General features: G+C 41.3%; 1 protein-coding gene across 3 annotated transcripts in view; it reads right to left on the bottom strand.

The window, feature by feature from the left end:
- Positions 1-27,910, bottom strand: part of Ttc8 (tetratricopeptide repeat domain 8) — a 61,240-nt gene that overhangs the window by 17,130 nt on the left and 16,200 nt on the right. For all 3 annotated transcript variants that reach the window (XM_052738739.1, XM_052738740.1, XM_052738741.1), the window contains 8 exons: positions 21,455-21,575; positions 20,394-20,457; positions 20,141-20,300; positions 19,858-19,947; positions 18,974-19,018; positions 8,130-8,215; positions 3,855-3,942; positions 1,707-1,817 (listed from right to left, as the gene is read on the bottom strand). In XM_052738739.1, coding sequence (XP_052594699.1) covers positions 1,707-1,817; positions 3,855-3,942; positions 8,130-8,215; positions 18,974-19,018; positions 19,858-19,947; positions 20,141-20,300; positions 20,394-20,457; positions 21,455-21,575 — 765 coding nt within the window. The remainder of the gene's footprint in view (positions 1-1,706; positions 1,818-3,854; positions 3,943-8,129; positions 8,216-18,973; positions 19,019-19,857; positions 19,948-20,140; positions 20,301-20,393; positions 20,458-21,454; positions 21,576-27,910) is intronic.

Genomic DNA, 27,910 nt, shown 5'->3' with positions numbered 1-27,910 from the left:
TACTCTGTAAGTACCCTTCACCTATATCCTGTAAGTACCCCTTCACCTATATTCCATAAGTATCTTCACCTATACTCCCATAAGTACCTTCACCTATACTTCATAAGTACCCTTCACCTATACTCCCATAAGTACCTTCACCTACACTCCCGTAAGTACCCTTCACCTATACTCCTGTAAGTAACGCCAATACAATTCACTGGGCCCCCGATGTGAACTTTGGTGGTATCTGTATTTTGTCTGTCCTCGGTTCCCTAGCTGGAATAAGTAGACATTGGTAGTGTCATATAACACTCCACTAGCAGAGGTCTTTTGGAAGCTCATCCCTTGCTTCCTCTGAACTTTGCCCATGAACCTTTTCCTTTTACTTGTTTTGTTTTGTGTCTTTTTTTGCAGTGTGGTATGCTGTGTTTTGGGAGTCTTACCTAAGCACTAAATTTTAGCATGGCTTGGTGACTCCCACCACAACCTTTCTGGGAATGACCACAAAATAGTCACTGGAGGACAAAGAAGAATGAAGCAACTTAAGAGTTATGTCATGCTTGAGTATGGAAAGAAAGCAGCCTACTGCAGCTGAAGTCTTCTCTGGTCCTGCCCAGCCTCGTGGACCCTGCAGCCACTTTTAAAATAATCACTCAAAAGCTTATATTAATTAAAACTGCTCAGCCATTGGTTCAGGCTAACTACTGACTAGGTCTTATATTAAACTCAGTCAATTTCTGTTAATCTATACATCACCACGTTTTCTGTGGCTTTTCCTGTGTGCCATTACACATGCTGCTCCCTGGACGGCAGGCTGGAGTCTTCTGACTCAGCCTTCTTCTTCCCAGAATTCTCCTTGTCTGCTTATCCCGTCTGTACTTCCTGCCTGGCTCCTGGCCAATCAGTGTTTTATTTATCAACCAATCAGAGCAACACATATTCACAGCATACAGAACATCCCACAGCAGCCTACTTACCCATCCTGTCAATCAAATATTAACTGTAAATCTAATTCATTAGGCCTGCAAGGTTAAAAAAACATAGTTCTTGAGACACCAGTCTTAAAACCAATATGGAAGAGCAGGGAGATTAAATTTTCAACTGTAAAGGAAAAAGAAAAAAAACAAAAACAGGTGGTAGGCTTGCCTGATCTAGCCTCAGGATCATTGTAATGCTTAATTACTAGCAGGGAAGAGAATGCAATGTAACTTTTCTACAGAATCTGAAAACATGAATCTAAAACTGTGTACGAATAAGTAAGAGTCCAAACTGTGAAGGCAATCCTGACAAGACATGCCTACCAGGGACCATCAGAAAACTATAGAAATGTAGCTAGTATGAGATTGAACAAACAGGCCAATGGAAGAGCTTAGACAGCTCTAGGAATATCAACCAGAAATGGAAAATACAGATGTTTGGTGTTACTGATCTTGGGAAAGGATTGTTAAGTGTGCTGAGATAACAGGCTACCCACACAGGAAAAATAAGTTGAATTCCTGTCTTGTATCACTGATCTCTGGGTATTTAAAATACTTCATTATAAAAAATCTAGTTGAATTAAACACACACAGCAAAATCTCCCCTTATATTGCTGAATCACAGCCAACAATCTTCATTTTATAAACTGTGCTCCCTACTAGGACCCCAAGGGCCTATGAGCTTTTTAAAGTAGCACTCAACCTCAATTTTACACCAACTTTTAAGATAATATGAACCTTACTTACCTCATAGATCCTGGCAATGCCACAAAGCAGGGTCACCTCTCCTGGAAACTTATCTAAGCCTTGTTTGAATAGATTTAAAGCAGTCACGGGCTGGTCCAATATGATATAAACCTAAAAGCAAAGTATATTTCAATAAGATTACTGCACTGGTTTTTAAAATAATTGCATTTGCATGACAAGTTTTAATTATTGATTAGAAACAAATTTTCTCCCAGAAACTAAAGTAAGAATTTCCACAGACGTAATTAGAGTCTAATAACAACTTTACAGTTTATCTGTACATTGTACATAAAATTTATCACCCCAAGAAATGCTTACTGTGGGGATATTATTGTCACAAAGGCTGGGTAATACCTGAACAAGAAAGGGTCAGGGAAACATCTTCCCCCTGCCCACACCAACCCTCCACTCCCTATAAGTCTCTGATATTCACATCTTTTGGGTTGTTTCTAGGCCCACTGAGTTCAACCAGGGTAATGCACATGACTATGGGTTTCAAGGAACCCACTGGAGCCTAGCAGGGCTTACCAATGGTACCCAACTGAAGACAATGGCTGTCCTTCCCCTGGAATATACCAGTAGGCAAAAGTTCAGCGGGATGGAGTGTGGTCTTGTAAGCCCTTCCCTCAATCCATGATTGACTGATTTTAGGCTTAGTCTCATGCAAGCAACTGTAACTGCTATGAGGTCATGATTCAACGGCTGTGTCACGCCCAGAGGAGAGCAGTTCACAGCCTCTTCCCTCCCTTCCAGCTCTCCCTCTTTTCCTGCTCAAAGCACACTTCTTAACTTGGAAATGTCTTTGCAGATAAGTCGCAATAGTGTAATAACTACCACTTCATCAAGTGTTTTCTTTCAAAGTGGCCTTGATGAGGCTCAGGAGGTGACTTTATTCCAATACAAGTAGAGCTTCCCTTCTCTGAAATGTTTTGGCATAGAAGTGTTCTCAATTTCTGATTTTGGGGGTATTCTGGAGTACTGTGGAACCCAAGTCTAAACACGAAATTCATTGGTTTTTTTTTTTTAAGTTTTTATTTTTATTTTATGTGTATGGGTGTTTGTCTGCATGTATGTTTGTGCACCATGTGTGTGCCTGGAACCCTTGGAGGCCACAAGAGGGTGTCAGATCTCTTGGAACTGGAGCTCAGATGGTTGTGAGCCACCATGTGAGTGCTGGGAATTGAGCTGGATTTTCTGGAAAACAACGAACGCCTTAATTGCTGAGCCATCTCTTCAGCCCTCTCATTGATTTTTTTTCCATCTACATGTAAGGCGGTTTTACACAATCATTTTATTGCACCCGTGTTTCGACTGTGACCCATCCCATGACATCAGGTGTGGAATTGTAGCATCATACAGTGGCATTCAATATATTTCAGATTTGGGAGCATTCCAGATTTCAGATACTCAGATTAGGAATGTCCAATCTGTATTGAAAACTTGTACTGGAGCTACAGGTCACATTACGAAGCACAGTGGACTTGAATGCTTGCTGCTAACAGCCCAGTGATGCTGAAAACTTGACCTCTTGCAGTCTCGTCTTCCTTAGCAGCACAAAGGAAATTATAAACTTTGTCCTGTAGGGTTACTGCATGGATTAAATTAATCTGTCTTTACTAACAAGCCTGCTACAATATCCTATACTGAATTGTGCTCACAGCTCAGTAACTAATGTCCTATAAAACAAGCTATGAAATGGTCCATGTTCTTAGAGCAGGGTTTGATAGCACAGGCCTGGAATCTCAGCTACCCAGGAAGCTGAGGCAGGAGGATGGCAATTCTAAGTCTTTCTGGACTATACAGTGAAATCCTGTTTCGAAAACAAAGAGACCTTGTTCTCTACGACCTGCTCGAGTTTGAGACAATGAATTGTAGAAAATGCCTTTCTGTTACCTACAGGGTGGGGAATCTATGATATTTCCTTCTGTCCTAATAAGCAATCCGTCAAAGGGATTTTCTTCTTTTTCCACAGCCATCAACTCCTTGTGCCGTGGGTACCCTCCATATGTTATTTTTCACTTGCTACAAAAAACAAGTCTGAACATATTAACTTGCCAAATATTCCAGAAGGAACTGGCAAATTTCCCCCATGCAATGGCCAGCACCCTAAGAAGACAGTTTTCACTCAAGTTAAGAATATTTACTTACTTTCGCCAGATAGAGAAATGTATCTACCATTTCCTGCTGCTTCAGGGCTGACTTAAACTGCTTCTCTGCTTCCCGGTACATTCCTAACCTAGAAATGGCCATTCAGAAATCAGACATTCAATTGAAAAATCAACACTACATCATTTTTTTTCAAACCCTGAGGATATGAACAGACACATCTCATCCTAGAGCAAGCATATATCAAAGCAGGTGAGGCCGTGCACACAGATAGTAACATGTATATTAACAAAAGCTAGCAAAAAGCCACATGTCTCCCATAGTCACAAGCTATCTAAGCCTCAGACGGTGTGTAAACACGACAACCTAGCTGCAGCAGGACCAAGAGCTGTCTCTAACGGGGTCACGTCAGTTCACCACCGTGAGAGCTTACGATCAGCTGCACATATGGCAAGTGACCTGGATAGCTGTGGCGCTGCCACTTCGTCTCTTTGAAAACATCTCCTTCCTAAGACAATCCCCCGCCCCCGCTAGTTACCCCTATACTATTTTAATGAAAGCGACAATTGCCACGTGCACGCTACAGCTGTATCATCATTTTTGTACAAACCTTGTTTTCCTCTGCCCTTAGCAGCTTGCCTGCTCTGTGAATCTGAAGCTTGCTCCTTGCCTAAGTGATGGTCGTGACGTCACTGTCAATGTCTGTGGCCCGGGGAGCACTGTTCCCACCAGGACAATCACCGAAGCACACTGGCTATGCTTTCTGGTAACTATTCATTCTCAGCGCTCTATGAGCGACTTAGATATATTTTTGGTAAAATAAACTGAAAATTATTTACAATATGCCCCATTGTGCTAATGTCACATAAAGGCTGGGAAGAACAGCTTTGATCATTTTTTCCTGATCTAGACTTCAAGCGTTGATGTAGCTAATATACTAGCAGCTGCTGGAGGAAGGCATTAAAGTGACGTAAGATGGCTTCAACAGATTGGTGTAAAGTTAGAAGGCATGAAATGAGGCAAAAGCCCCTTTCTCTTCAAAGGTCCCATCCACTTCACAGACTATATACAAAAATTATCAAAGCACCCCAAAGTTCTGAGAAACAGGAATAATAAAAAATAAAATGAATTTGCCACACGAATTATTGAACAAAAGAATGGAGGAGGCCATATTCAAAGATGTCTAGGGAATGGGAACAGCTCAGCTGGTAGAGTGCCTGAAATATAAGCATGAGGACCTGAGCTCAGTCCCCCAAACCACATAAAATCTGGGCCTTGTGACATGCGCATGTAATCCCAATGCTGGGGAGGCAGAGACAAGTGGGTGGATACTGGACCTTTCTGGACAAGCACAGCCCAACAGGCCAGCCTCAGACCAAGAGAACGTGTGAAAAAAAGGTGTAAGGCACAACTAAGGAAGGACACCTGAAGTTGACCTCTGGCCTTCACGTATGCACGTATGCACACATTCTCTCTCTTTCTGTCTCTGTCTCTCTGTCTCTGTCTCCCTCTCTCTCACACACACACTTTCATAAAATACATTTAGACACACCAAAAAAAATAAACAAATAAAGCCGGGCGGTGGTGGCGCACGCCTTTAATCCCAGCACTCGGGAGGCAGAGGCAGGCAGATCTTTGTGAGTTCGAGGCCAGCCTGGTCTACAGAGCGAGATCCAGGAAAGGCGCAAAGCTACACAGAGAAACCCTGTCTCGAAAAAAAAAATAAAATAAAAAAAAATAAACAAATAAAAGGCACATCAGTTAAGTTCATAGACTCAAGCCAGTATCAGAGAGTCCAGAGACAGTGCCCAACAGCTGCCAACCTTTTCCCTGCCAATGAACTCAACAGAAGTGCGAAGCATCACCATACCACACTTATCACAGCATGTTAAAGAGATGTGAAAATGAAGAGGATAATAAGCACGCCCTTACAGCCATGACAAGGGCTAAATGTGTTCACTGACTTCAATGGCCAAGGGAAAAATGACCTGTAGAAAGTGAGTAAATCAAGAGAACAGCGGATGACGATTCAACTGTTAGATAAGGTGTGTGCTGGCATGCCTTTCCAGGGGGAAGCGACTATGACATAAGCTCACAGGCAGGAAGTGGAGAGCACATGAGGGCCAGGCTAAGGAATCTGTCAAACTGAAAAGGATATAACCATACAAACAGTGAGAGATACGGGAAAGCAGGTAGGCTGGGACAAGAGCGTTAGACTACACTGACAGGCCGAACGGAGGATCATCAAGGAATCCCAGCGCAGCTGTCTGTGCACAGCTCCCCTCACTATACTCAGGCAGGGCTGACAAGATAAGAGACTGGAGGCAGAACACCCAGGGGAGAGGTTACTGTGAGAACTCAGCAGACATTACAATGCCCAGAAGTAAGTGGTTCTCAACTTGTGGGCCACGACCCCTTTGGAGGACAAATGACCCTTTCACAGGGGTTGCATATCACACGCATATCCTGCACATCAGATATTTACATTATGATTCATAACAGTAGCAAAATTATGGTTATGAAGTAGCAATGAAAATAATTTTATGGTTTGGGGTTACCACAACCAGAAGAACTGAATTAAAGGGTCACAGCACTAGGAAGGTTGAGAACCACTGCAGTAAGTGATAATAAAATGTCCAGAATTAGGGCCCTGGAGTGGGGTTGGGTAGGAGAGGAACTTCAAGAGTGCAGAGATAGGGGCAGGAGAACACAGAGGCCAGGAACAAAGGCTGAAGCCAGCTTCAGACTACATCCTCTAGTAAGGCATCTTTGAGTTCCTCAGTTGACGTCACAAGCTCAGCCGGCTTCAGACTACATCCTCTAGTAAGACATCTTTGAGCTCCTCAGTCACAAGCTCTTTCTCTGGGTTCCCAGTGTGCCATGCCCTTGCTTCCATAATAACAGGAGTCATCATAATAATCATTTGTTGTCTGTCTCAGCATTTAAAAGTGCAATCTAATAAATCTTTGTGGTCCCATTTGAGAGTGATTGCTCATTATATTTGGCTAAGTGGGTGACTGTATAAATGAGTGAACACATGGTAAAGATGTTCCGGAGAACAGAACAATAACTTAATATGATAAAATGCATTCATTTGAAAGAAGACACACTCGTATAAATGGCATCATCTATGGGCAGTCCAAAGAGTCAGAGTTATGCTTTCCTTTAATTATTAACCATGTCTGAAGGTTTTGTATGGAAGCTCAAGATGTTAAAACTGTCTTTAAGAATTAAAATCATAAGATTTTAATGTTAGAATGATCTCACATTATCTTCTAGTACAAAACACTTCTCAATTTATCAGTGGAAAAAATGATTCAGAGTTGTATGTGCGATGTCTAAATGGAGAGTACTCCTCATTTCCACAAGAGCGACAAGCATGCTTCCAGTCCATTTACTTCCTTTTCCTCACAGAGCACTGGTCTGGAAATGTTGATGGTTGCTCACAATAGCGGACGACTATTTGATTCTTAATAATAAAGAGCAATTTACCATTATAAAATATGAATTTTTTCATCTTTCCCAAAGGTTCTAAATTTTCTGAATATCAGCAGCAAGTTTCAGATGGCACTAAAATTAGTAACAACTTTACTGACCTCTTGGCTTGTTTTCTTTTGGATGTATTTAAACATTAAGCACATTTAAAAAATATTCAGGTCCTAGAAAAACAATAAGGGTTATAGAAATGGGAGCTGAATGTGGTAGACTGCTAATCCTGGCACTCCAAAGATTGGGGCAGGAACATCATGAGAGTGAGGCCAGCCTGGGCTACATAGTGACATTCTGTCTGAACTAAATAAACAAAGTGTTAATAAGAGAATCGGAACCAGAAAATGAAACTGAAATTCTTGCGTATCACTTCTCAGCTCTATGAATTCAGACAACTCGCTTCACCTTGGCCAGGCTCAATCTTCCTCAACCAAGCAACTACCTCCAGCTGTCACGAGTCTCAAGCGAGATGAAGTAAAGCACAAACAAGCTGGCTCTTGTGTGCAGGGCGCCCTACAGATGGGAGGCATTTGTGTGAGGAACTGAGAGCCAGGAGGACAGACCGAAGTGAGCACTCTGGGTTCTAGTCCCAGGTCTGTCACTAACCAGCTCATGACGAAAATCACAACCCAGCTCTGCCTCAGCTTCCTTGTGTGACGTTCTGAGGGCACCAGTTCTTACTGCTGTATGTGATGGCTCAGAAAACGTTTGCTCAAATAAGCCCAGGTTGTTACTGCTTCATGAGGACAGTTGGTTTTTCTCATGATCCTATCTGATGACATGAAGTACTTCTCCTTTGAAGACTGCCACAGATGATGAAGGTTTTACCTGTAGTAACATTTCCCAATCTGCACTTTCCACCACCAATCCTTGTACTGAGAATGCTCCGTGGAGAGGGACGCCAAATCCAAAGCCTTTGAAAACAATTCAAAACAGGCAGGAGGGTAAATAATTCAATAAGTCACATAATTAGCATCCATCAAAACATGTATTAGAAATTAGATAGAAACTCAGGTTGCCCAAGTTTCCAGATGGCCCCACAAATTTCCCCTAAATAATCAGTTCCAGGCCAGGGGGCTGGCAGCACAGAAGTTGGAGACACTGGTCGAAGGGAAGCAGATGCACAATAAATCAGAATACAATTTTAATATACAAGGCACGGAACTGAAATTTAAAACACTAGGATCTTACTCTCTTCCTACTTTGTATCTACTCTCTAAAGATTCAAAATGCCTCAAAACTCAGCGATATCAAGCTTTCTGTATGTAAGGTGGGTCCAGCAGTAGTCCCCATTGAACACAGATGTAGAGAAAGAAAGACCAAGTAAGTAGAGAGAAAAGGGGTTTGGAAGGGCAGGAGCCATTGCTCAGGGGTTGAGTATTTGCCTCACATGCCTGACCAACCCGAGGTTCAATGTCTAGTTACACCAGAGGAAGAGTGAAGCATGGGCTTGCTATTGCTATGCAGGCATGAGACATGAGTTCAGACCCCCCAGTCCCCAGGAAAAGCTGTGGATGGTACTGTGTACCTGTAACCTCCATGCTAGGGAGCACACCGTGAATTCAGAACAAGAAAGAAAAGGGCTTTGGGATGACACAGAAGAAGCAAAGAAGTCTGAGTATTTGGGTTACTGCTGCCTTCAATGATCACAACTCTATAGCTCTGATGTCACGTTACCTTCTAGTAATTAACATTTTTCTCCATATTGTAACTATTTACTCCATGTCTTTTTTTTAAGGATTTGTGTGTGTGTGTGTGTGTGTGTGTGTGTGTGTGTGTGTGTGCACGTGCGCGCGTGCGCGCGCGCGTGCGCATGCACATGCACGTAAGTGCCTGCAGAGGCCAGGGATGTCACATCCCCTGGACTTGGTGTTCCAGGTGGTTTGTACACTTCCGGATGTGGGAGCAGGAACAGGAACTAAACTCTGGCCTCGACAAGGGCAGTATGACCTCAGCCACCTCTCCAACACAATCTTTTCTATCTTTTTCCTTCCATGCTTTTCCATGATCAGATAAGAGGTAACCAATTAAGAATTGGGATTTTTATAGAGAAGAAAGAAAACCTTTCAACGGAGGAGAAAGGGAGTAAGTCTTTACACAACTGTGAAGTTCATGGAAATCTAAAAGTTCTATAGAGGTTCAGTGAACCGAACTGGAGTTATCGGTTAAATGAGAATTCTGATTTTTAATATTTGTCTTCTCATTGTTGGGACTGCTTTATTCGGAGCCAGTGTTAATATAATCACAAGAGCCAACAGTTCCATTAAAGGAACACTTGGTTGTTCCGCTTCTATTATCTCAAAATGCATCCCCTATTACTGTCCTCTTTAATATCAGCTCTCTTCTGAAATGAATGCCAGAAAAGTCCCCTCCACCTCCTATTGCAAAATTAATTACTTTTCCATTTGTTCTCTATCTCTCTTGCTCCAGGGGAGACCTCTAAATATGCAAACTACTTATCCAGGAATGGTGTCACCATGCTGAGCCTCTAATGGACCTAAAAAATCAACATCTCTACTTGAATGCTATGGAAATTAAAAACAAGCTACGTATGATTATACTTTCACGTGCATATTTTTCTTTTTCCCCTCTAGCCAGAAGTAAAAGTGAAGATGAAAAGAGAGAAGTATGACTTCAAGTGGTATTGTCTCTGGAAACACTGAGAAGCTTGTATTTTTAGAGGGGTCTAATCAGGCATGCACTGTAAAATATCTATGCATATTAACTCTGACTCAATCTTTATTAAGCCCTTTCCCAGCAAATAGATCACAGGAAAAGCTTCCATTTGAATGCTTCCTATGTACCCTGACTTCCTAAAGTTAGATCCAGTGCTTATGATGGGTAGCTGAGTTTGCCTTCAGATACAGTCCTGAATCAAGTCGTCCTATGGAGGAACCAGATGTTCCTGATAATCCAATTAAGGAAAATATAAATTGCCGAGACAATAAAAATGGTAGGAAAAAGTTACATCTTAGCAATTCTTATTCACATGAAGACTTGGGTTGAATTAGACAAGAATACTTGTGATGATTTCTGAAGGCCCCTGCGCTCCCCCAGGGGAGACCCTTTGTGGGCGTTTGAATGAGACTGTTCCTATAGGGGAACACTGGTCCCCAGTCAGTGGCACTGTCTAAGGCGGTTTAGGAGGTGTGGCCTTGTTGGAGGAAGTGTGTCACTAGAGGCCAGCTCTGAGAGTCATTTCCAGTTGTTCTCCCTGCTTTGTGCTTACAGTGCAAGATGTGAGTTCTCAGCATCCTGTCCCAGCTGCCAGGCCTGCCTGATACCTCCAATCAACCATTACGGACTCTGACCCTCTGGAACCATATGCCAAAATAAACTCTTTCTTCTCTAATTTGCCTTGGTCATGGTGCTTTGTCACAGCAACAGAAAAGTAACTAATATGCCTTCTTTCCATCTCCACTGTTCAAGAAGGCCACTTAGTTCACAAAGAGGCACTGGAGAATGGCTTGCTCAGGTCATTAACTGGAGTCCTTTCCTCTGACTGGTGTGGAAAGTAGTTTAAGAACCAAACAAACTCCTTGTGGTAGTTTGAATGTATTTGACCCCCATAAGCTCATAGGGAGTGGCACTATTAGGAGGTGTGGCCTTGTTGAAGGAAGTGTGGCCTTGTTGAAGGAAGTGTGGCCTTGTTGGAGGAAGTGTGGCCTTGTTGGAGGAAGTGTGGTCTTGTTGGAAGAAGTGTGGTCTTGCTGGAGGAAGTGTGGTCTTGTTGGAGGGGGCTGGATGATACACATGCCTTCCAGACCTTGAGGCACACCTTCAATCTGGACCATACCTTCTGTCAGAAGTGTGTCACTGTGGGGGCAGGCTTTGGGGTCTTTTTCTCAAGTTTCACTCAGTGTGACAGTCATTTGACTTCCTGTTGCCTGCCTATGAAGATGTAAGGACTCTCAGCTCCAGCACATGTCTGGCTGCAAGCCACCGTGCTCCCTGCCATGATAGACTGAACCTCTGAATTCTAAGTGAGTCCCCTCAATTAAATGCCTTCTTTATAAGAGTTGCCAGGGTCATGGTGTCTCCTCACAGCAATAAAAACCCAAACTAAGACATTTCTATGTTTAGAACTACTAGCATTTAAAATATTTTAAGTAGTGGCATAAGACATATCTTTTTTTAAAATTCTGATTCATATTCTGTGTGTGTGTGTGTGTGTGTGTGTGTGTGTGTGTGTGTGTGTGTGTGTGTTAAGCCACAGGACAGCCTTGGTTGTTGTTCCTCAGGTACCATCTACCTCATTTTCTTAAGACAGGGTAGCTCATTGGAACTTACCAAGTAGACTAGACTAGCTGGCCAGCAAGTACTCCAGGGATTCCCTGCACTGGGCTTATAAGCATGGGCCTCCCTCCACACCTAACTTTTTCTACACTAGTTATGTGGACTGAATTCAGGTCCTCATGCTTGCCTTGCAAGCACTTTATGGACTGAGCTATCTCAAATTCTTTACCATGTATATTTACATTTAAGAATCTTTGACTTTCCTTGGAATCTGCCCCACCTGTGCCTCTGGGCACACAGTCCATGCTGCAGGGCCCAGGAAAAGGACTGCTACGCTCTAGCCCCACTCCTTGGTACCCTCTCTGGGCAGCCTAAAGCCATGTCTTAGAACACTCTTCAGCTGCCCAAGATAAACACTACTCTCGGCCTTAATAAGGGAAGCCTCCTTTTCCAGTGAATAGTGATGAGTATGGAAACTCATGGCTACAAAGAGTGCCGAGAAAAGGGGACGTACAAGTGCCAGACCCTTAATAAAACATTGACGTCATCACTTCTAAGACTCAAGGAACACTGTGGAAGGGGTGGGGAGGACTATAAGAGCTGTCAGACAGGGAAAAAGGGCTGTAAAATGTCATGTCCTGGGCAAGACATGGCCCTTGCAATCACAAACGCACAGCTGCTGCAGATCCTTATGCTGTGTCTGCACAAGAACAGGAACATCAACAGCCAGGCATGGATGGAGGAGGGCCCCGGGGCCCGACCTCTCACTGCTGAACTATTTACTACCAATAGGTGCAGGCAGAGAGGGAGTCATTGCCTTCAGCTGTGTGGCCCCTGGTGACCCCTCCACATTCCAGTGAGAGTCTAACTCCAGTGATTACACAGAAGGTCTTGTTTAAAATCGACAGATAATAAAACAAACACCAATGTTATGAATCTAGGAAAGGGGCTGATGGGGATGAGGGGGAGGGAAAGGGGAATAATCAGAATTATTATGTACATATAAAAATAAGCGAGTGTGGTGGTTTGAATGATAAGGCCCCCATAAGCTCACAGATTTGAATGCTTAGTCATTTGGGAGTGGCACTACTTGAGGAGGATTAGGAGGTGTGGCAATTTCCTTCTTGTTGAAGGAAATGTGTCTCTGGGGGTATGATTTGGGATTTCAAGGGCCCAAGCCAGGCTCAATGTCTCTCTCTTCCTGCTGCCTGCTGATCTAGATATAGATCTCTCAGCTCCTTCTCCAGCACCATGCCTGCCTGTGTGCCACCATATTTCCCACCATGATGATAATGGACTAAACTTCTGAACTGTAAGTAAGCCCAGTTAAGTGCTTTCTTTTATGAGAGTTGCCATGGTCATGGTGTCTTTTCACAGCAGTACAACACTGACTAAGACACTGAGTAATTAATAGCTATATTATGCACTATTTATTACTAATAATATGTATTTAATATAAAACACTAAAATGTCACTTTTAAAAGCCACAAGTTTGTTGAAGTCCAGCTGTAGGAGGAACTTTGACAAATCTGGACAGTGTAGTCTGTGAATACGTCCAAACACTAAAAACTTTTAAAATTTTGTTTACACAGGGACAAATAGCCAAACGAATGGAAACACGTGAACTATGAACCAATGGCTGAGGGGCCCCCAACTGGATCAGGCCCTCTGAATGGGTGAGACAGTTGATTGGCTTGATCTGTTTGGGAGGCATCCAGGCAGTGGGACCGGGTCCTGTGCTCAGTGCATGAGTTGGCTGTTTGAAACCTGGGGCTTATGCAGGGACGCTTGGCTCAGCCTGGGAGGAGGGGACTGGACCTGCCTGGACTGAGTCTACCAGGTTGATCTCAATCCTCGGGGGAGTCTTTGCCCTGGAGGAGATGGGAATGGGGGTGGCTGGGGGGAATGGGAGGGGGGAGAACAAGGGAATCCGTGGCTGATATGTAGAATTAAATTATATTGTAAAATAAAATAATTAAAAAAATTTGTTTACAGTTATGACAACTTCAAGATGCTAAAATTAAAGAGCATGTGGAAATAAAGATTCCAGATCATCAGTCCACATGTATTACTGCCAATTATCAGGCAAAAACAGAGAGAAAATGTCATTAAAAACTTAAACATATACATGTAGGTAACAAGAATAAAAGAATTAGTACAGTTTCCTTCAATTCAATTTTACTCTGTGTCTTTATTGCTGTGAAGAGTATGACCACATACTTTTGACCACAGTGACTCTCAAAAAGGAAAACATCTAATTGGGACTGGCATATAGTTTCAGAGGTTTAGTTCATTATCATCATGGAGATAAGCATGGCAGCATGCAGGCAGACATGGTGCTGGAGAAGGAGCTGAGGGTTCTACATCTTGATCCACAGGCAACAGGAAGTGAGGTATGACACTGGGAGTAACATGAGCATAGGAGACCTCAGAGCCCACCCCCACAGTGACACACTTCCTCCAAGAAAGCCACACCTCCTAATAGTGCCACTCCCTATGGGGGCCATTTTCTTTTAAACCACCACACTGTACATGAACACATGCTTGTGTGTGTGTGTGTGTGTGTGTGTGTGTGTGTGTGTGTGTGTGTGTGTGTGCATATGCTATGGTGCACACGTGGGGGTCAGAGGACAACTTTCAGGACTCAGTTCTTCCCTTCCACATGTAGGGCTTAGGGATTAACTCTGGATCTCAGGCTTGGTAGCAGGTGACTTCACCTGCTGAGCCATTTAACCTGATCAACTTTATTTATTCTTAACATTGAAAATACTACTTCATAGTAATCTTAATAGTTAGCTCTAGCATTCTCCCTATTAATAGAAAGATAAACATGTTAGTTTTGTCAATAGTGCCCCCCAAATAGGGGCACAGAGACAGAAATATAGTTGTCATATCAAAGATCAATTTTACTTTCCTAACATTTAAATGCCACTTCAGAGTTCTTGATATTTACCAATACTATCCCCTGTATTTATGCAAAATACTTGCTTTTGAAAAATTTGAAGGTCATCCAAAGTAATGCAATATAAAAGCAGCTCTGATATCATTAGCATGCTAAAAAATAGAACCTTTTTTTTTATTTTTCCAGCTAAAGTTGCAAAATGTATAAAAGGTTAAAAAATGCCCGGTTTGTGCTCATTATCTAAATCCTTTTTGGAAAATAACATTTGTGATCAAATCTAAAATGACATTTTAGAGTCTGATCCAAAGAGGACTATGAGTAAGTATGTGTGTGAGCGTGCAAGCTGGTGAGGGTCGGGAAACAGTCACAGGCATATGGCCTCAGCGTTCCTCCAGCCAATCACAGGATCAATGCAAGGACTTCAGTAATTTATTTGATTAAGGAATAAACCTTTCATCTCAGAAGTGCAAACAGGAAAGTTTGCACTTTAACTAAGTAACAACAAAAGGAGCTACCTTCTTGAGTGTTCTACACTAGAGTGGCTAGCATGTGAAAAAAAAAAATGAGGGCCCAATTATGAGCATTTAAAACTATCAAGGTACTTAATTTATAGCTAATATATAAACCAAAAGTTCGCTATTAAATCAGGAAACTTATGAAAAGTTTGAAAAAGAATATAAAATGAGACTTAATCTCCACTGGTGCCATGAGGTCAACCTGCTTTCTACACTTTTATAACCCAAGTGGCTGACGCACGGCAGGCGTCCAGCAAGTACACATGGGATGAAGACATTGTAAACCTGCTTTCAAGGGACGCATCCAAGTGTCTTCCAAAGTATAAGTGCACGTGTATTTCGTTATAATTCTGTTTAACATCCTGAATGGACACTTTCTGACTTAACATTTGAAAATAACTATTTGCAATTTTTATTATTTTGGTAACTATTCTTTTATTGGCTGCATGAAAAGTCCATTCTGCTGTTCATTATAACTTATCAAATTTGTCCTCCAGCACTGAATATCTACATTCCAAGCATTTTTGCTACTATATGTGATACTATAATGATCATGTCAACTATAGCTATTTTTCCTGACGATTTCTGAGAACTGAAAGCACAGGATAAATTAAGCAAATGTGTTAATGGCTATCTGCTTCCTATTACCACATTATTTCCTAAATTGTACCCTTTACAACATTACCTATAATTTGTAATAATTTATGACACTGTCCATAAATATTTTAAAGTCCTTTATTTTACATTTCTCGTCAGCAAGAAATGACACCTCTGCTGCACCTGCTTCCTGCTATTTCTCCCCATTATCTGTCCCTGGGTCATTTCCATGTCCATAAGAAGCTCTCTAAGGCTGGGAGATGGCTCTGTGGGGAAATCTTCTGATTAAACATGAGGACCGGGAGTTTGGATCCCTAGAACCCATGTAAAAGTTAGGTGTGTGTGGTGAGCTGCCTGTAACCCCAGCTCACAGGCATGGGGAGGACAATGTGGGGGGCAAAGACAGGGAACCCCCTCAGTATCCAGACTAGCTGGAATGGCAAGCTCCAGGTTCAACATGAGACTCTACCTCAATATATATGGTACACTGTAACCAGGGAAGATATTGGACATCAAATGCAGGCCTCCAAGTGTATGCAAGCACATGCGCAAGAGCACACGCATGTGTGCCCATACACATATGAGCATGCACATACGTACCGCATATATCAGAAAAAGGATTCTTAAGATTCAGACAATCTTTTTTAAATATGACAGTTTTTAAAGTCACCCCGTAGATATGTTTTTGCCTTCTAGCCACTATATAGAAATTGTATAGAAGAACCAATTTCTTACCTTTGCGATTGCTTCACAAATCTAACTCATGACGTAGTTTAATTCTTGACCTCTATGAGTGTGTGTGTGTGTGTGTGTGTGTGTGTGTGTGTGTATACACGTGTGCACGTGTACACACATGTGGAAGTCAAAGGTCAACCTTGAGCATCATTCCACCAGAGCTACCTTCCTTTTGGCTGAGACAGGGTCTCTAGGCTGGCTCACCTATTTGCTTAGGCTAGCCAGCAAGCCCCCAGGAATGTGCCCATCTCCACTTCCCCAGCGCTGAGAGTATAAGCACACACCACCACGTTCAGTTCTGGGGATTAAACTCAGGTCCTCATGCTTGGGAGGCAAGCACTTTACTCAGCCATCTCCCTGGCCCTAGATTAAATTTTAATAACTCATCAACCCAATGTCTAAAAAAATGTCCCCAAACAAGCTTCCTCAGTTGTCATTTAATGATTCAAAGAGATCTACTGCAAAGAGTTTCACATTTTGTTCAGCACCGCTTGTTTCGAATATATTAAGTCTTTCATTATTCATGAGCATAATCTTATAAAACTTATAAATGGAGACTCTGGCTCCCAATAAGATTTTGCATCATTTTCTTGTTCCTGAGATGTATTTAAAGGTCATTTTGTTATGTTTTTTTCTATTAATTCACTAATTTCTTTTAATGAACTTCCTTCCCTGGTGAGGTAGTTATATGGAATTCAAGCTTTCAAATACTGCCAAGGGTCCTCAACTCTATTTCCTACATTTGAATAAATGTTTTTTAGTGTTTCTGTAATTCAAGAATATATTCTACAGCAGTAGTCCCCAATCATCATTGAACACTAGCATTGCCTGTGGAGTTCTTAATAACTGCAGAGTCACCAGCCTCCCCTGGGGATTCTGATTTTGGAAATGTAGCACAGATCCACACATCATTACTATTAAATTACACAGGTAATTAAGGAAGAGAGGCCTTTCTTGCATTTCTATTTCTAGGTCAATGAGAATATAATTTGCAGGTATAAATATCAAGAGCAAAGACTTGGGTCGGCCTGCCTCCCTCTGTCCTTGATCTCAGGACTGAAACGGTGGCTGGCATGCTGCGTCACTCAGAATGACATTGGATGAAAGAACAGATATCTCCTCAGTAAATGATTTATTCTTCAAAAACCCAGGAGTATAAAGCCAGATGTGGTGGTACACACCTGTAATCCTAGCTCTTGGCAGCCAGAGGCAGGAGTGAGAGTCTGAGGTCAGTCTAGACTACATAGTAAGATTCTGATTCTGAAAACAAAAAAGAAACCCTTCTAAAAACAGATTCATGACAATTTAATAATTAGAAATTTGCTCACCTATTAAATGGAGTGGATTCAGGCAGTGTTACATATCATCCAACTAAAAGCCTCTCTGAGCTATATAGTAAGTGAAACCACTGGGTTCTGTGCATAGAAATGCACATGGTTTCTTGGTGGGCTAACCTTAAGACTCCTCTGTTCCCTATGTGACCACACACTTGAGTTCTTCATCACAGGTGAGTCCCACGTTCTCTGTATCCAGCCTAGGCTCTTAGATGGATACCTGCACCCTACTCCTCAGTGCATGCAATTTATCTCCACACAGAGAGCCTTCCATCATTTCAAACGCGAAACTCTTTGGGTCAGTTATATTACTTCTTTATAAACTGTCCAGGCTCTGTTCAGGGCCCATTTCCTTACATTTCTCTCGCCTCATTTCCATGAAACCCTGCTCACTCAGTGGATGTTTGCCAGCATCTCTCACTGTCTAAGTCTCCCCTTGGCTACCTTCAGTCTGAGATCAATTCCTGTTTGTTTTTGTTTTTCACACATGGTCTTACTCTGTAGCTCGGACTAGTCCTAAACTCAGGATTCTCCTGATTGAGCCTTTTGAGTGCTGTGACCGCACATGTACACCTCCACACCCAGTACCGGTTTACATCCATTTTCTTTTCTCCATTAGAATGGACAGGGGCACTGTCATCTTTTCATTAGTTTGCCCTGTACACTGAATTAGGCTGACTCATAGAAAACACAACTCAAGAAAGCATTTTCCTGAACACTCGACATGTGAACATAGTGTTTTTCTGGACTGATAAGAAAATGGGGAAACTGTTACCAGATATTACAGAATTGACTTCATTTGACTTAAACAACTTTGTGAGGTTTCTCCTCATCTACACACTGGCTTATATAAATTGAAGCAAATTTGGAGAGTCACATGCATATAATCTCAAAATTCATTAGTGAGAGGTTACCGTGAAAACTGACTATAGCTGACACTAGGTGGTGAGTAACATGGGCTCTTTAAGTTATTATTTCTACTTCTGTGTGTTTGAAATCTTCATGGGAGAAAGGGACAGAAGAAGGCAGGAATGCATGTTAGTAAACTTTGAATACTCTGTGGTCTAAAAAAAAAATGGACCAGTAGTACTATTAGCATAAAGAATACATTATAACAGGCATATGGTATTCTCAGTTATCTTGACCTTTAACGACAGCTACATAATCTAAAACCAGGCATAATTCTTATCATTTCTATATTTATACAAGTGTCCTCACTGAAACTGAAACTTTCAGTTCCTCCAATTTTTAATGATTCCATTTTTTAAGGAAAGAAATAAAACATTTCAAAATCTATAGCTCCAAAGCCTGAAAAATTACAAGGGAAGACAATAACAGGAATTCATCACTTACCATCTTAACATCATTTTCATGGTGGAAAATGTATTCAAATAAAGCCTGAAAATGACAAAATGTCAAAACACGCTCAGTTTTATTTTAATAAAACACTTTGTTATTGTTATATAAAAACTCAAAACTTAGGTGATGCAAAAGCGCAGGATACTCTAAAGTGTTAGGAACTGGTAAATAATAAATGTGACTGTCATTTGTCATAATATCCCATTTTAAAATTCTGCAACTCACAGTACATTTTGTTTTCACAGACAACAAACTGGAAAGTTCAAAGAACTGAACCTTCTTCCTTTATGTTACATACATTATTTTATTAAAACAAGACAAAAGAAGTTCATTTCATTTCCTAAAGACTTATGATGGTCATGAAGATTTCCTCCTTTATCCACCTCCTCTCTGCTGCTAATTTTCTCTTTATTTAAGAGAATACTTGGAGTGATGAGAATCATTAACGTAGTTGGCTTGTTGGCTGCTATCCGGCTTGAGTAATACTGAGGAGCCTAGTTAATTATTAATTAAGCATACATATGTTTTCTATCCTTTTGATCACCCTTATATCATACAAGAGTTGAAAATTACTTTTCAAAGAATAGTCCAAACTGAAAAACAAACACATCCACATACAGACAACCTCAAGTTTCATTCTGCAAAGATGACTCTGCCTCTCTGCTTTCTTTGTTGTAAGATATTGTTGTTAGCCACTGGAAAGGATTTTCCTATAATAAATACATATGTACTTATTTCTGACCGATTATACTTGATTCAAGACAAAGAGAATTTTTACATGTTACATTAACTAAATTCTCCATTTCCTACAAAACCATGTCATCATACTTCTATCATTGCTTAGATATTCATAACTTAGAATCTTTTGAAGCACATACCTTTGCCAACTTAGGTTTCTGGGAATATTTTGTTAAATTCAGTCTAGATAAATTTATAAATGGTCCATCAGGACTTGTAAGCATGGAAGCCTGTGTGAGGAAAGAAAGAGAAGAAGAAATTGAAAACTTTCTCTTAAAACGTAGTTTCTTCTGCATAAAGATTATAGTAACTTATAGAAATTATAAAGCAAGCAGAATTCCCGTTTAATTCTCCCCCATAATACTAGTGGAGTATAAAGTTACTTGGGTAATACAAGCTTCTGGGAAAGTTGACAGAACCTACCGTCCCTAGTCTGATGAACCTTCCAGATGAGCTAGTGATAGGTCGTGCTGTGTAGGCAGTTCTGGGTGTTCTGATGGCCTGTTCCATTGTACCCGGCCTTCCACTCTGTGTGCTGGGCCTCAGGAAACCTGTAATGGGTCTTCCAGCTTGAGTGATTGGCCTATGGAGATTGACAATTGTAACACAAACAAGATCAATCAAGGATATATCTGGTCAGGGTTTGGAGACAGAGGAATGAAACTACAATACAGACCTGACAGCCTGACTCGGTCCTCCTGTCTGGCTAGTTCCAGGGAGCTTCAAAGATGTGCCCGGGCCTACAAGATGGGATGGTACTCAATTTATGTATTACTTAGGAATTTTTAGAAACACTTAGCAGTTTAATTTTCAGACTTGTACTGGCCTGGGAAAGAAGACATTATAGCAGGAAATGCTTTGAGAAGATGTGTTTGAGGCTCACCTTTACCACTCTAGTTGGTGGCATGAACCCGGGAGAGTGGGACCTAAAAATGGGGCAGACTGAAGTTTCATGCAATAGCCAACTTTATTCAGAACATCAGACAATTTATACTCAGAGGGTTAAGAAGAATCACGTGAGTAAGGTGTTCAATCACATGGGCAAGCCGCATGTGGCAAAAACATGTTTTTCCATAGAGGCACATGAATAACAACAACTGAAGTAAACTCATTAATATCTGCTACCCCTGGGAAGAGCATGACAACATACTCCAAGAACAAGTCTGTGTTTGGAAGAAACTGAGGTCATAAGACTCCTGTCTTATTTTCTTGGAGTTTTCTCACAAGCACTCAGAATTCTCACATGACTCAATTCTTGAACCGTGTTCTGACAACTGAGCACCTAGCACATGATTCATGTGATCATTCAGTCTTCACAAGGAGTCTATAAGGTAGGTTTGGTACTAGGCCAGTTAACAGAGGCCCAAGGAATTAACAGGTCACCCTGTTAGCAGAGCTTGCAATCTGATTCAAAACTAGCAGGCTTTAAAGTTTAAATCAATGTTTCCAGACTCAAAAGTTAATTATTTTTCATACAAATGTCTACAAATAAAAGATTGTGTCTAGAATTCACATATTTTAGCAAGTCAATGAGGAAAAGATCTTAACAACTAATAAATTACCAGCAAACCACCATATACTATATCATCCTCTAATACCATTTATATTATGACCTTGACTTGGACTCTAAGGCAATCCTATTATACATGTGTTTATATAAAATATAGAAATATGTTTACACACATGTTCCGCTTATATACCGTATCCTTCCTTTAACGTAACTAAACGAGTACTTACGTGGGACTTGGGCAATAGCATTTTCATCCAGAATCATTTCTGCAATCCCTTCCTGATCCACATCAATTTCATCTATATACACCATTTCAGTCAATGCTCGTGCTTTCAAAATCCAAGCTGCCTAAAAAGCATTAAAAAAAAAAAAAAGTCCCTCGGTAAAAGAACATCAGGAATCTTACCGAAGCTAGGTGTGTTTTATTAGTGCATTCTGCATTCTGCTTCAGGACCATGACTTCCAGGAAGTCCTTCCCAGTTTCCAACCCCCAGGCATCCCCTTGCCTTCCTCACAGTCTTCCCTTTTTGCTGTGATCTTCCACACATAACGTATTTGATAAATATTATGATCAGCCGGGCATGTGCTAGCCCCTGTTCCCCGGAATACAAGCATTTCAACCTTGTGCGCTCCTGACTCTCCCAGCCCTTTAGTTTTTTATACATAATTGGGTATTCAGGAAATGTTGGTTGACTCAAGCTAAGATCAATTTCTTTGGATTCAAAATCACTACTTTGTGATCTAGTCAGAAGAACCAGCTGACAAGAACTGAGAATGGAAAAGTAATTAAAGTCTCTTTGCTGGAGCCTGAGCAGGGCATCGTGAAGGTGTACATACTTAACTTTCTTGTCAAACACATTAAATTGCTTTACTGAAAAACTTGACCTTTCTGCTTCCAGAATAAAAGCCGAGAACGATGATGCTCAGTGTCTCTTGCACAATCTGAGAGGAACTCGAGTCTGGAATTGGCGGCATAGACCTGACTCTACAGTCTCCGGGAATACTAACAGAAATCTGGGGAGGGACTGCGGCTCAGGATACCAGAGGTCTGGTTGTGAAGCAGGCTGAACGAAGTCAACAGAGCTGAAGAGGGAACAGATGAGAGCTACAAAGTATCTGCAAAGTCCCCACAGGCACACGATTTGATCCATATATACCATCAGGCTAGCTCTGAGTGGGAAACAAGATCACAACACAGATCTTAACATTCCTGAACACACCATCCCCTAATGGATTAAACAGCAAAGCACACAGCAGCGTGTGATAGGTGACACGTGTGTGAGAGAAAAAGTTACGTCTTCTAGAAAACGGTTGAAAGAAAGAAAGAAAAGCCAGGATAGGGGTGTATGCTTGTAATCACAGCATTTAGAAGTTCCTCCTTGACTACACAGCAAGTTCAAGGCCACCCTGTAATACATAATATTGTCTCAAAATAGTGATGGTTATAATAATAATGATGAAGGCTTTGGCTCTTTGGTGAGGCAAAACTGGCTCACAGTGTGTTTGGAAACTCCCAGAAGTTGTAATTGTCGAAATGTTGGTGAATCTGTCTGGACCAAGAGACCAGCCAAAGAGCACGTGTGTCACGGTGAGGTTTAGTGATTTTTATTCGCATAATGAGGAGCCAATGAAGCTTATGGACCATGACTTGGAGTCTAACTTAAATCCTTCTCAACCAATCTGCCCTCCTCACTCAACCAACCCCCAACCTCTTTCTCAGACAGGGTCTCATGACGTAGCCAGGATGTCCTTGAACTCTAGACACCCCCCCCCCCCATTTAGCCTGAGTGCTGGAATTGTAGGCATGTACCACCATACTCATATTAAACCAAGTTTTTAAAAGCCAAGTTTTTATAATTTTAGACATCATTTACATAATCAGTTATTAAACATCCATGAACATATTTTAACTAGTTTTGAGTTGTTACCACTATTTGATAGTCCAATCTGTTATGTTTGATATCTAGCTCCCTATTAACACCTCTTAAATGTTAAGATTATGTAAATTTTCTATGCTGAGTTAATCAAAGCAAGGGAACTGCATTCATCATTCTCTCCTGCCCTGAGTAAAGAGATAATTACATCGGAAGTCCATTAGGAACGTCTATTTTTTTTATTCTCTATGCATTCAGTCTTTATAAACATAATTTTGATTTTTAAGACTTAAGTTTTAAGAAATGATATGAAATTTTGACATTAAAAGATCTGTAGAGATTGGGTAAATTTCTACACTTGTTCAGTGGGTAAAACACATGCTAGGCAAACATGAGTGAGGACTGGAGTTCAGATCCCCAACATGCATATAACACACATCCAATCTCAGCACTGGATAACTGAGCTAAGAGGGAGAGACAGGAGAGAATCCCTAGACGTTCTTAGGACAGATAACCTGCTCTAAGCAGTGGCCAACAACAAGAGACTCTGTCTTAAACAAGGTGGATGGGAGGACTGAAACCCCCAAATGGTCTTCTAACATCCACACATGTGCTGTGGCATTCACGTGATCACACATACATATACACACATCACACACATACATAGATACCTCATATACTCATATAGGTGCACATACACACATACATATCACACACTCATTTACATATATACACATATCAATCACACACAAAAGGTTTTTTTTAGAGACCTGAAATAAAACATACGTTGCTGTTTAGTTTTTGTGAACTTGACACAAACTAGAGTCATCTGGGATGAGGCAACATCAATTAAAAATTTCCCCATCAAATTGGCCTGCAGGCAAGTTGGTGGGGCATTCTCTAGTGTGATGATTGATGTGGGAAGGTCCAAACCACTGTGGGTTGGTGCCACCCTTGAGCAGTGGTCCTGGGTTGTATAAGAAAACAAGCTGAGCAAGCCATGGAGAGAAAGCCAGTAAGCAGCACTATTCCATGGCCTCGGCATCTGTTCCCACCTCAGCTTCCCTCAACGATGGACTGTGACCCGCAACAGTAAGCTGAAACAAATGCTTTTCTCCCCAAGTTGCTTTTGGCTATGGTTTGGTACCAGGAATGTGGGGTCTTGCTGTGATGGGTCTGACCATGTGGATTTATGCCTTGGATTGTCTTCCGGAAGACTGTGAAAGCTTTGGAAGCTCTGGGAGAGAAAAAGCATTGAGTTCCCAGCAATTAATGAGCTATTCTGCAGGAGGCTGGAAGATAACGCTGAAGGAAAAGCAGATAATGAAGGCCTGGCTCATGAAATTTTAGAGGGAAGCTTGAGAGTCAGTTCAAATATTCTATCAAGGATATTTGTGTCATGTATTTGGATTAGGAATCTATGGAACTGCAACTTCATTTTACTGGGATTATCTGGGGCTGAAAAATTAGTTGTGACTAATAAGAGAAGAGCATCCTTGAGGTGATCTTTTCCGGGAAATATTTTCTCAGGGTCAGACACAGAAGTTGTGGTCCATGGAGGGCAAAGGCTGCATCTCAAGCTGGTAGCCAAGCTTGGTAATGAGTAAGAGTCTCGCACAAGGCATAAAGGAGTCAGAGAGAGTGTCTGAGGGCTGGCACTGTATGGTGGGGTTGGAGTCTCCCTGAAGAGACATCAGGAGAGGCCACTGGTGAAGGTGCAGCCTCAATTGCATGAAAACCCCAGCATGTTAGAGATGTCAGGACCATGGAGTAGAGCCAACCTGAGCCTATGAGAAAAGCTGTATGAGCTTATGGTGGCAAAGCTACAGGGGTGGGATTTCCCAAGACCTTTGGAGCCCCGAAGATCATGAGTAAATCCTAGATAATGGACAATGAGTGATTTACACTATTGGAGTTTGTTACTTTAATCTGAGTATTATTGTGTCCTGGTTCTTCCCTCTTAGAATAAAAAAGTACATAATTTTTTTTAAGGAGTCCACAGTTAAGAGATTGAATTTTTTTTTTTTTTTTTTTTTTTTTTTTTTTTTTTTGGTTTTTCGAGACAGGGTTTCTCTGTGTAGCTTTGCGCCTTTCCTGGGACTCACTTGGTAGTCCAGGCTGGCCTCGAACTCACAGAGATCCGCCTGCCTCTGCCTCCCGAGTGCTGGGATTAAAGGCGTGCGCCACCACCGCCCGGCTAAGAGATTGAATTTTTTTAAAGAGACCTTAGATTTTTAAAGTGTTGGAATTTTTAAAAGGCTGTGGTACTTTTAAAGTTGAACTATGTTTTATATTGTGATGTTAACATGAGATTTTGGGATAAACAAGAAAGAAAGATTATGGTTGGGCAGTTATGTGTTTGTGATTCAAGATGATAAATGTTCAACTGTGATACTTAGCTTTGGTCAAGCTGACAAAAGCCAGACCTACCTTGGAAAAGGGAGCCTCAACTGAAGACGTGCCTCTATTAGACTGGCCTATGGGCATGTCTGTAGAGACATTTTCTTGATTAATAATTAATGTGGGTGCCCCGGCGTACTGTAGGTGGTGCCACCCCTGGGCAGGTGGTCCTGGGTTGTATAAGAAAACAAACTGAGCAAGCCATGAAGAACAAGCCAGTAAGCAGCATCCTCCATGGCCTCGGCTTCAGTTCCTGCTTCCAGGTTCCTGTCCTGAGTTCCTGCTTTGGCTTCCCTCAATGATGAACTGTGACATGGAAGTAGTAACTTCCTCCCAAAGTTGCTTTTGTTCATAGTGTTTATCACAGCAGCAAATACCAAACTAGAACACATACTGGAAACATTATTTGACTTAAAATTTTATCAGTGTTTCAGAAAAAAATCAATCTTCCTGATTTTTCTTCTGTCCTAACAAAAAAAATGACCTTGAAAATCACATATCACTGCTGATTACACATCAGAGTATGTTAAAAAAAAATCTACTCCTGGCAATGTGAACAATTCTTGAGATTTTTAATGAAAACAACAGATGGGGCTTTAGCTTAAAAAAAATTGTTTTTTGGAAATAAGCCAAATATGTTTTACAGTCCTAAAATCCTTTGCATATTAAAAAAAGAAGCATGATCAAGCATACACAGTAATCTTTAATTTTCCCTTAAATCTGAAAAAAACTACAAATTTGTTTTATATGTTATGTTCAACTGACCAAATTGCAGTTGTCTAGCTTAAAAAAAACAGTTGCTTATACAAGTGACTATATTTGTATTACAAGGTCTATAAAATCAATAAAAAGATGTTTAGGACATTTTATAAAGGAAAAAAAAGCAGTTCCTCCCAATCTAAATGAATAATCACCATGCTAATTGATTTCCCTGCATATCTCTTTTGCAATTCTTATTTTCTTTGATAATCCTATACAATGCATTTTGATCATATTCACTTTCTCCACTAACTCACCCTAGACCCTGCCCCCTCCCCCACTTTATGTCTTCTGTTTTCTTTTCCTTTGTTAAAATACATCCAGTCTTTTTTGTCCTGGATGGGGACTCTCCACTGGAACACAGTCAACCTACCAGGGCTCACCCAATTTACTCAGCTACTAGGATGTCTACAGGATTACCCTTGGGCACAGACCTGCCAGCTAACATCAAGAAAGTATTGACTTATGTGTTCTACCTTTTATAAGGCTAATTCAATTTCAATTATGAAATAAAAACTCAACTAGCTGAGAAAAACATATTTTAGTTATCCTGTTCCTTTTGATAACTATTTCAAGGCCAACAGGTTAAGGCATGTGAGAAATAATTTTTGATTATTAGAGTAAATCAACCAAGAGAATAATCTTTCTGATATGACTTGGACATCATTACAAACTGGTAGAGAGCCAGGTGGTAGTGGCGCACACCTTTAATACCAGCCCTTGGGAAGCAGAGGCAGGCGGATCTCTGTGAGTTCGAGGCCTGTGTACTCTACAAAACAAGTTCCAGGACAGCGAGAGCTGTTACACAGAGAAAACCTGTCTCAAAAAAACAAAAAACAAAACAAAATAAAAAAAATCTGTTAGAGATACTTGACAGTCTGCCTGTAAAAAGAAATTTTAGGCACCATATATGAAGTCGTTCTTGTGAGGCCTTTTTAGGGTGTGGTGACGAAATACCTTCCAGTGCTCATGTGCAGCAGACAGTCTCCAGCTGGTGGCACTACTGAGAGACCACAGCATCACAAGGGTTCCAGTCTCATCCACAGATGCTCCATGGATGCCCTCATAGCAGGACTATTAGGAGGTGGGGACAGGTTTAGCTGGAAGAAATGGGACATGGGGATGGGGGTAGGGGGAGAGCCTATCTTTGTAGGGTATATCCTGTCCCCAACTCCTTTCATGCTGTCTGTCCCCTGCCGCCATGCCCTTCTGCCTCGCCACAGGCTCCAAATCAACACAGCCACCAACCACGGAGACCCCTCTGAAAACCAGGAGGCAAATCAAGCCTTCCTCTTTTAAGTTGTTTTCTGTAGGTTTTTGTCACAGTGGTAAAGAGCTAGCAGAAGCCTCGTTTCTTTTCAGGTTGTAAACAACATGAAACCTGAAAAATAGGAACAATGAGGTCAGCCTTGTTCTTTTACATCATTAGCTGGGGGTTAATTAGAAACTGTCACTAAATAGAAGGGCTTCTTAAAACCACTTGCTAGTCTGAAACTTTCAAATACCATTTACAGTTTTCAGTCATATCCCTACAATGCAAACTACTAATGCTTTAGTTTAATTATAATAAAAATCTTCCAAATAGCTAAGAACAAAAACTATACTTATTTATTTAGAAGTAAATTGCTGGGCGGTGGTGGCACACGCCTT

This window comes from Peromyscus californicus, unplaced genomic scaffold, assembly GCF_007827085.1.
Source record: "Peromyscus californicus insignis strain IS unplaced genomic scaffold, ASM782708v3 Scaffold_15__1_contigs__length_86483966, whole genome shotgun sequence".
Classification (NCBI taxonomy): domain Eukaryota; kingdom Metazoa; phylum Chordata; class Mammalia; order Rodentia; family Cricetidae; genus Peromyscus; species Peromyscus californicus.
This window is presented reverse-complemented; position numbering and strand designations above follow the sequence as displayed.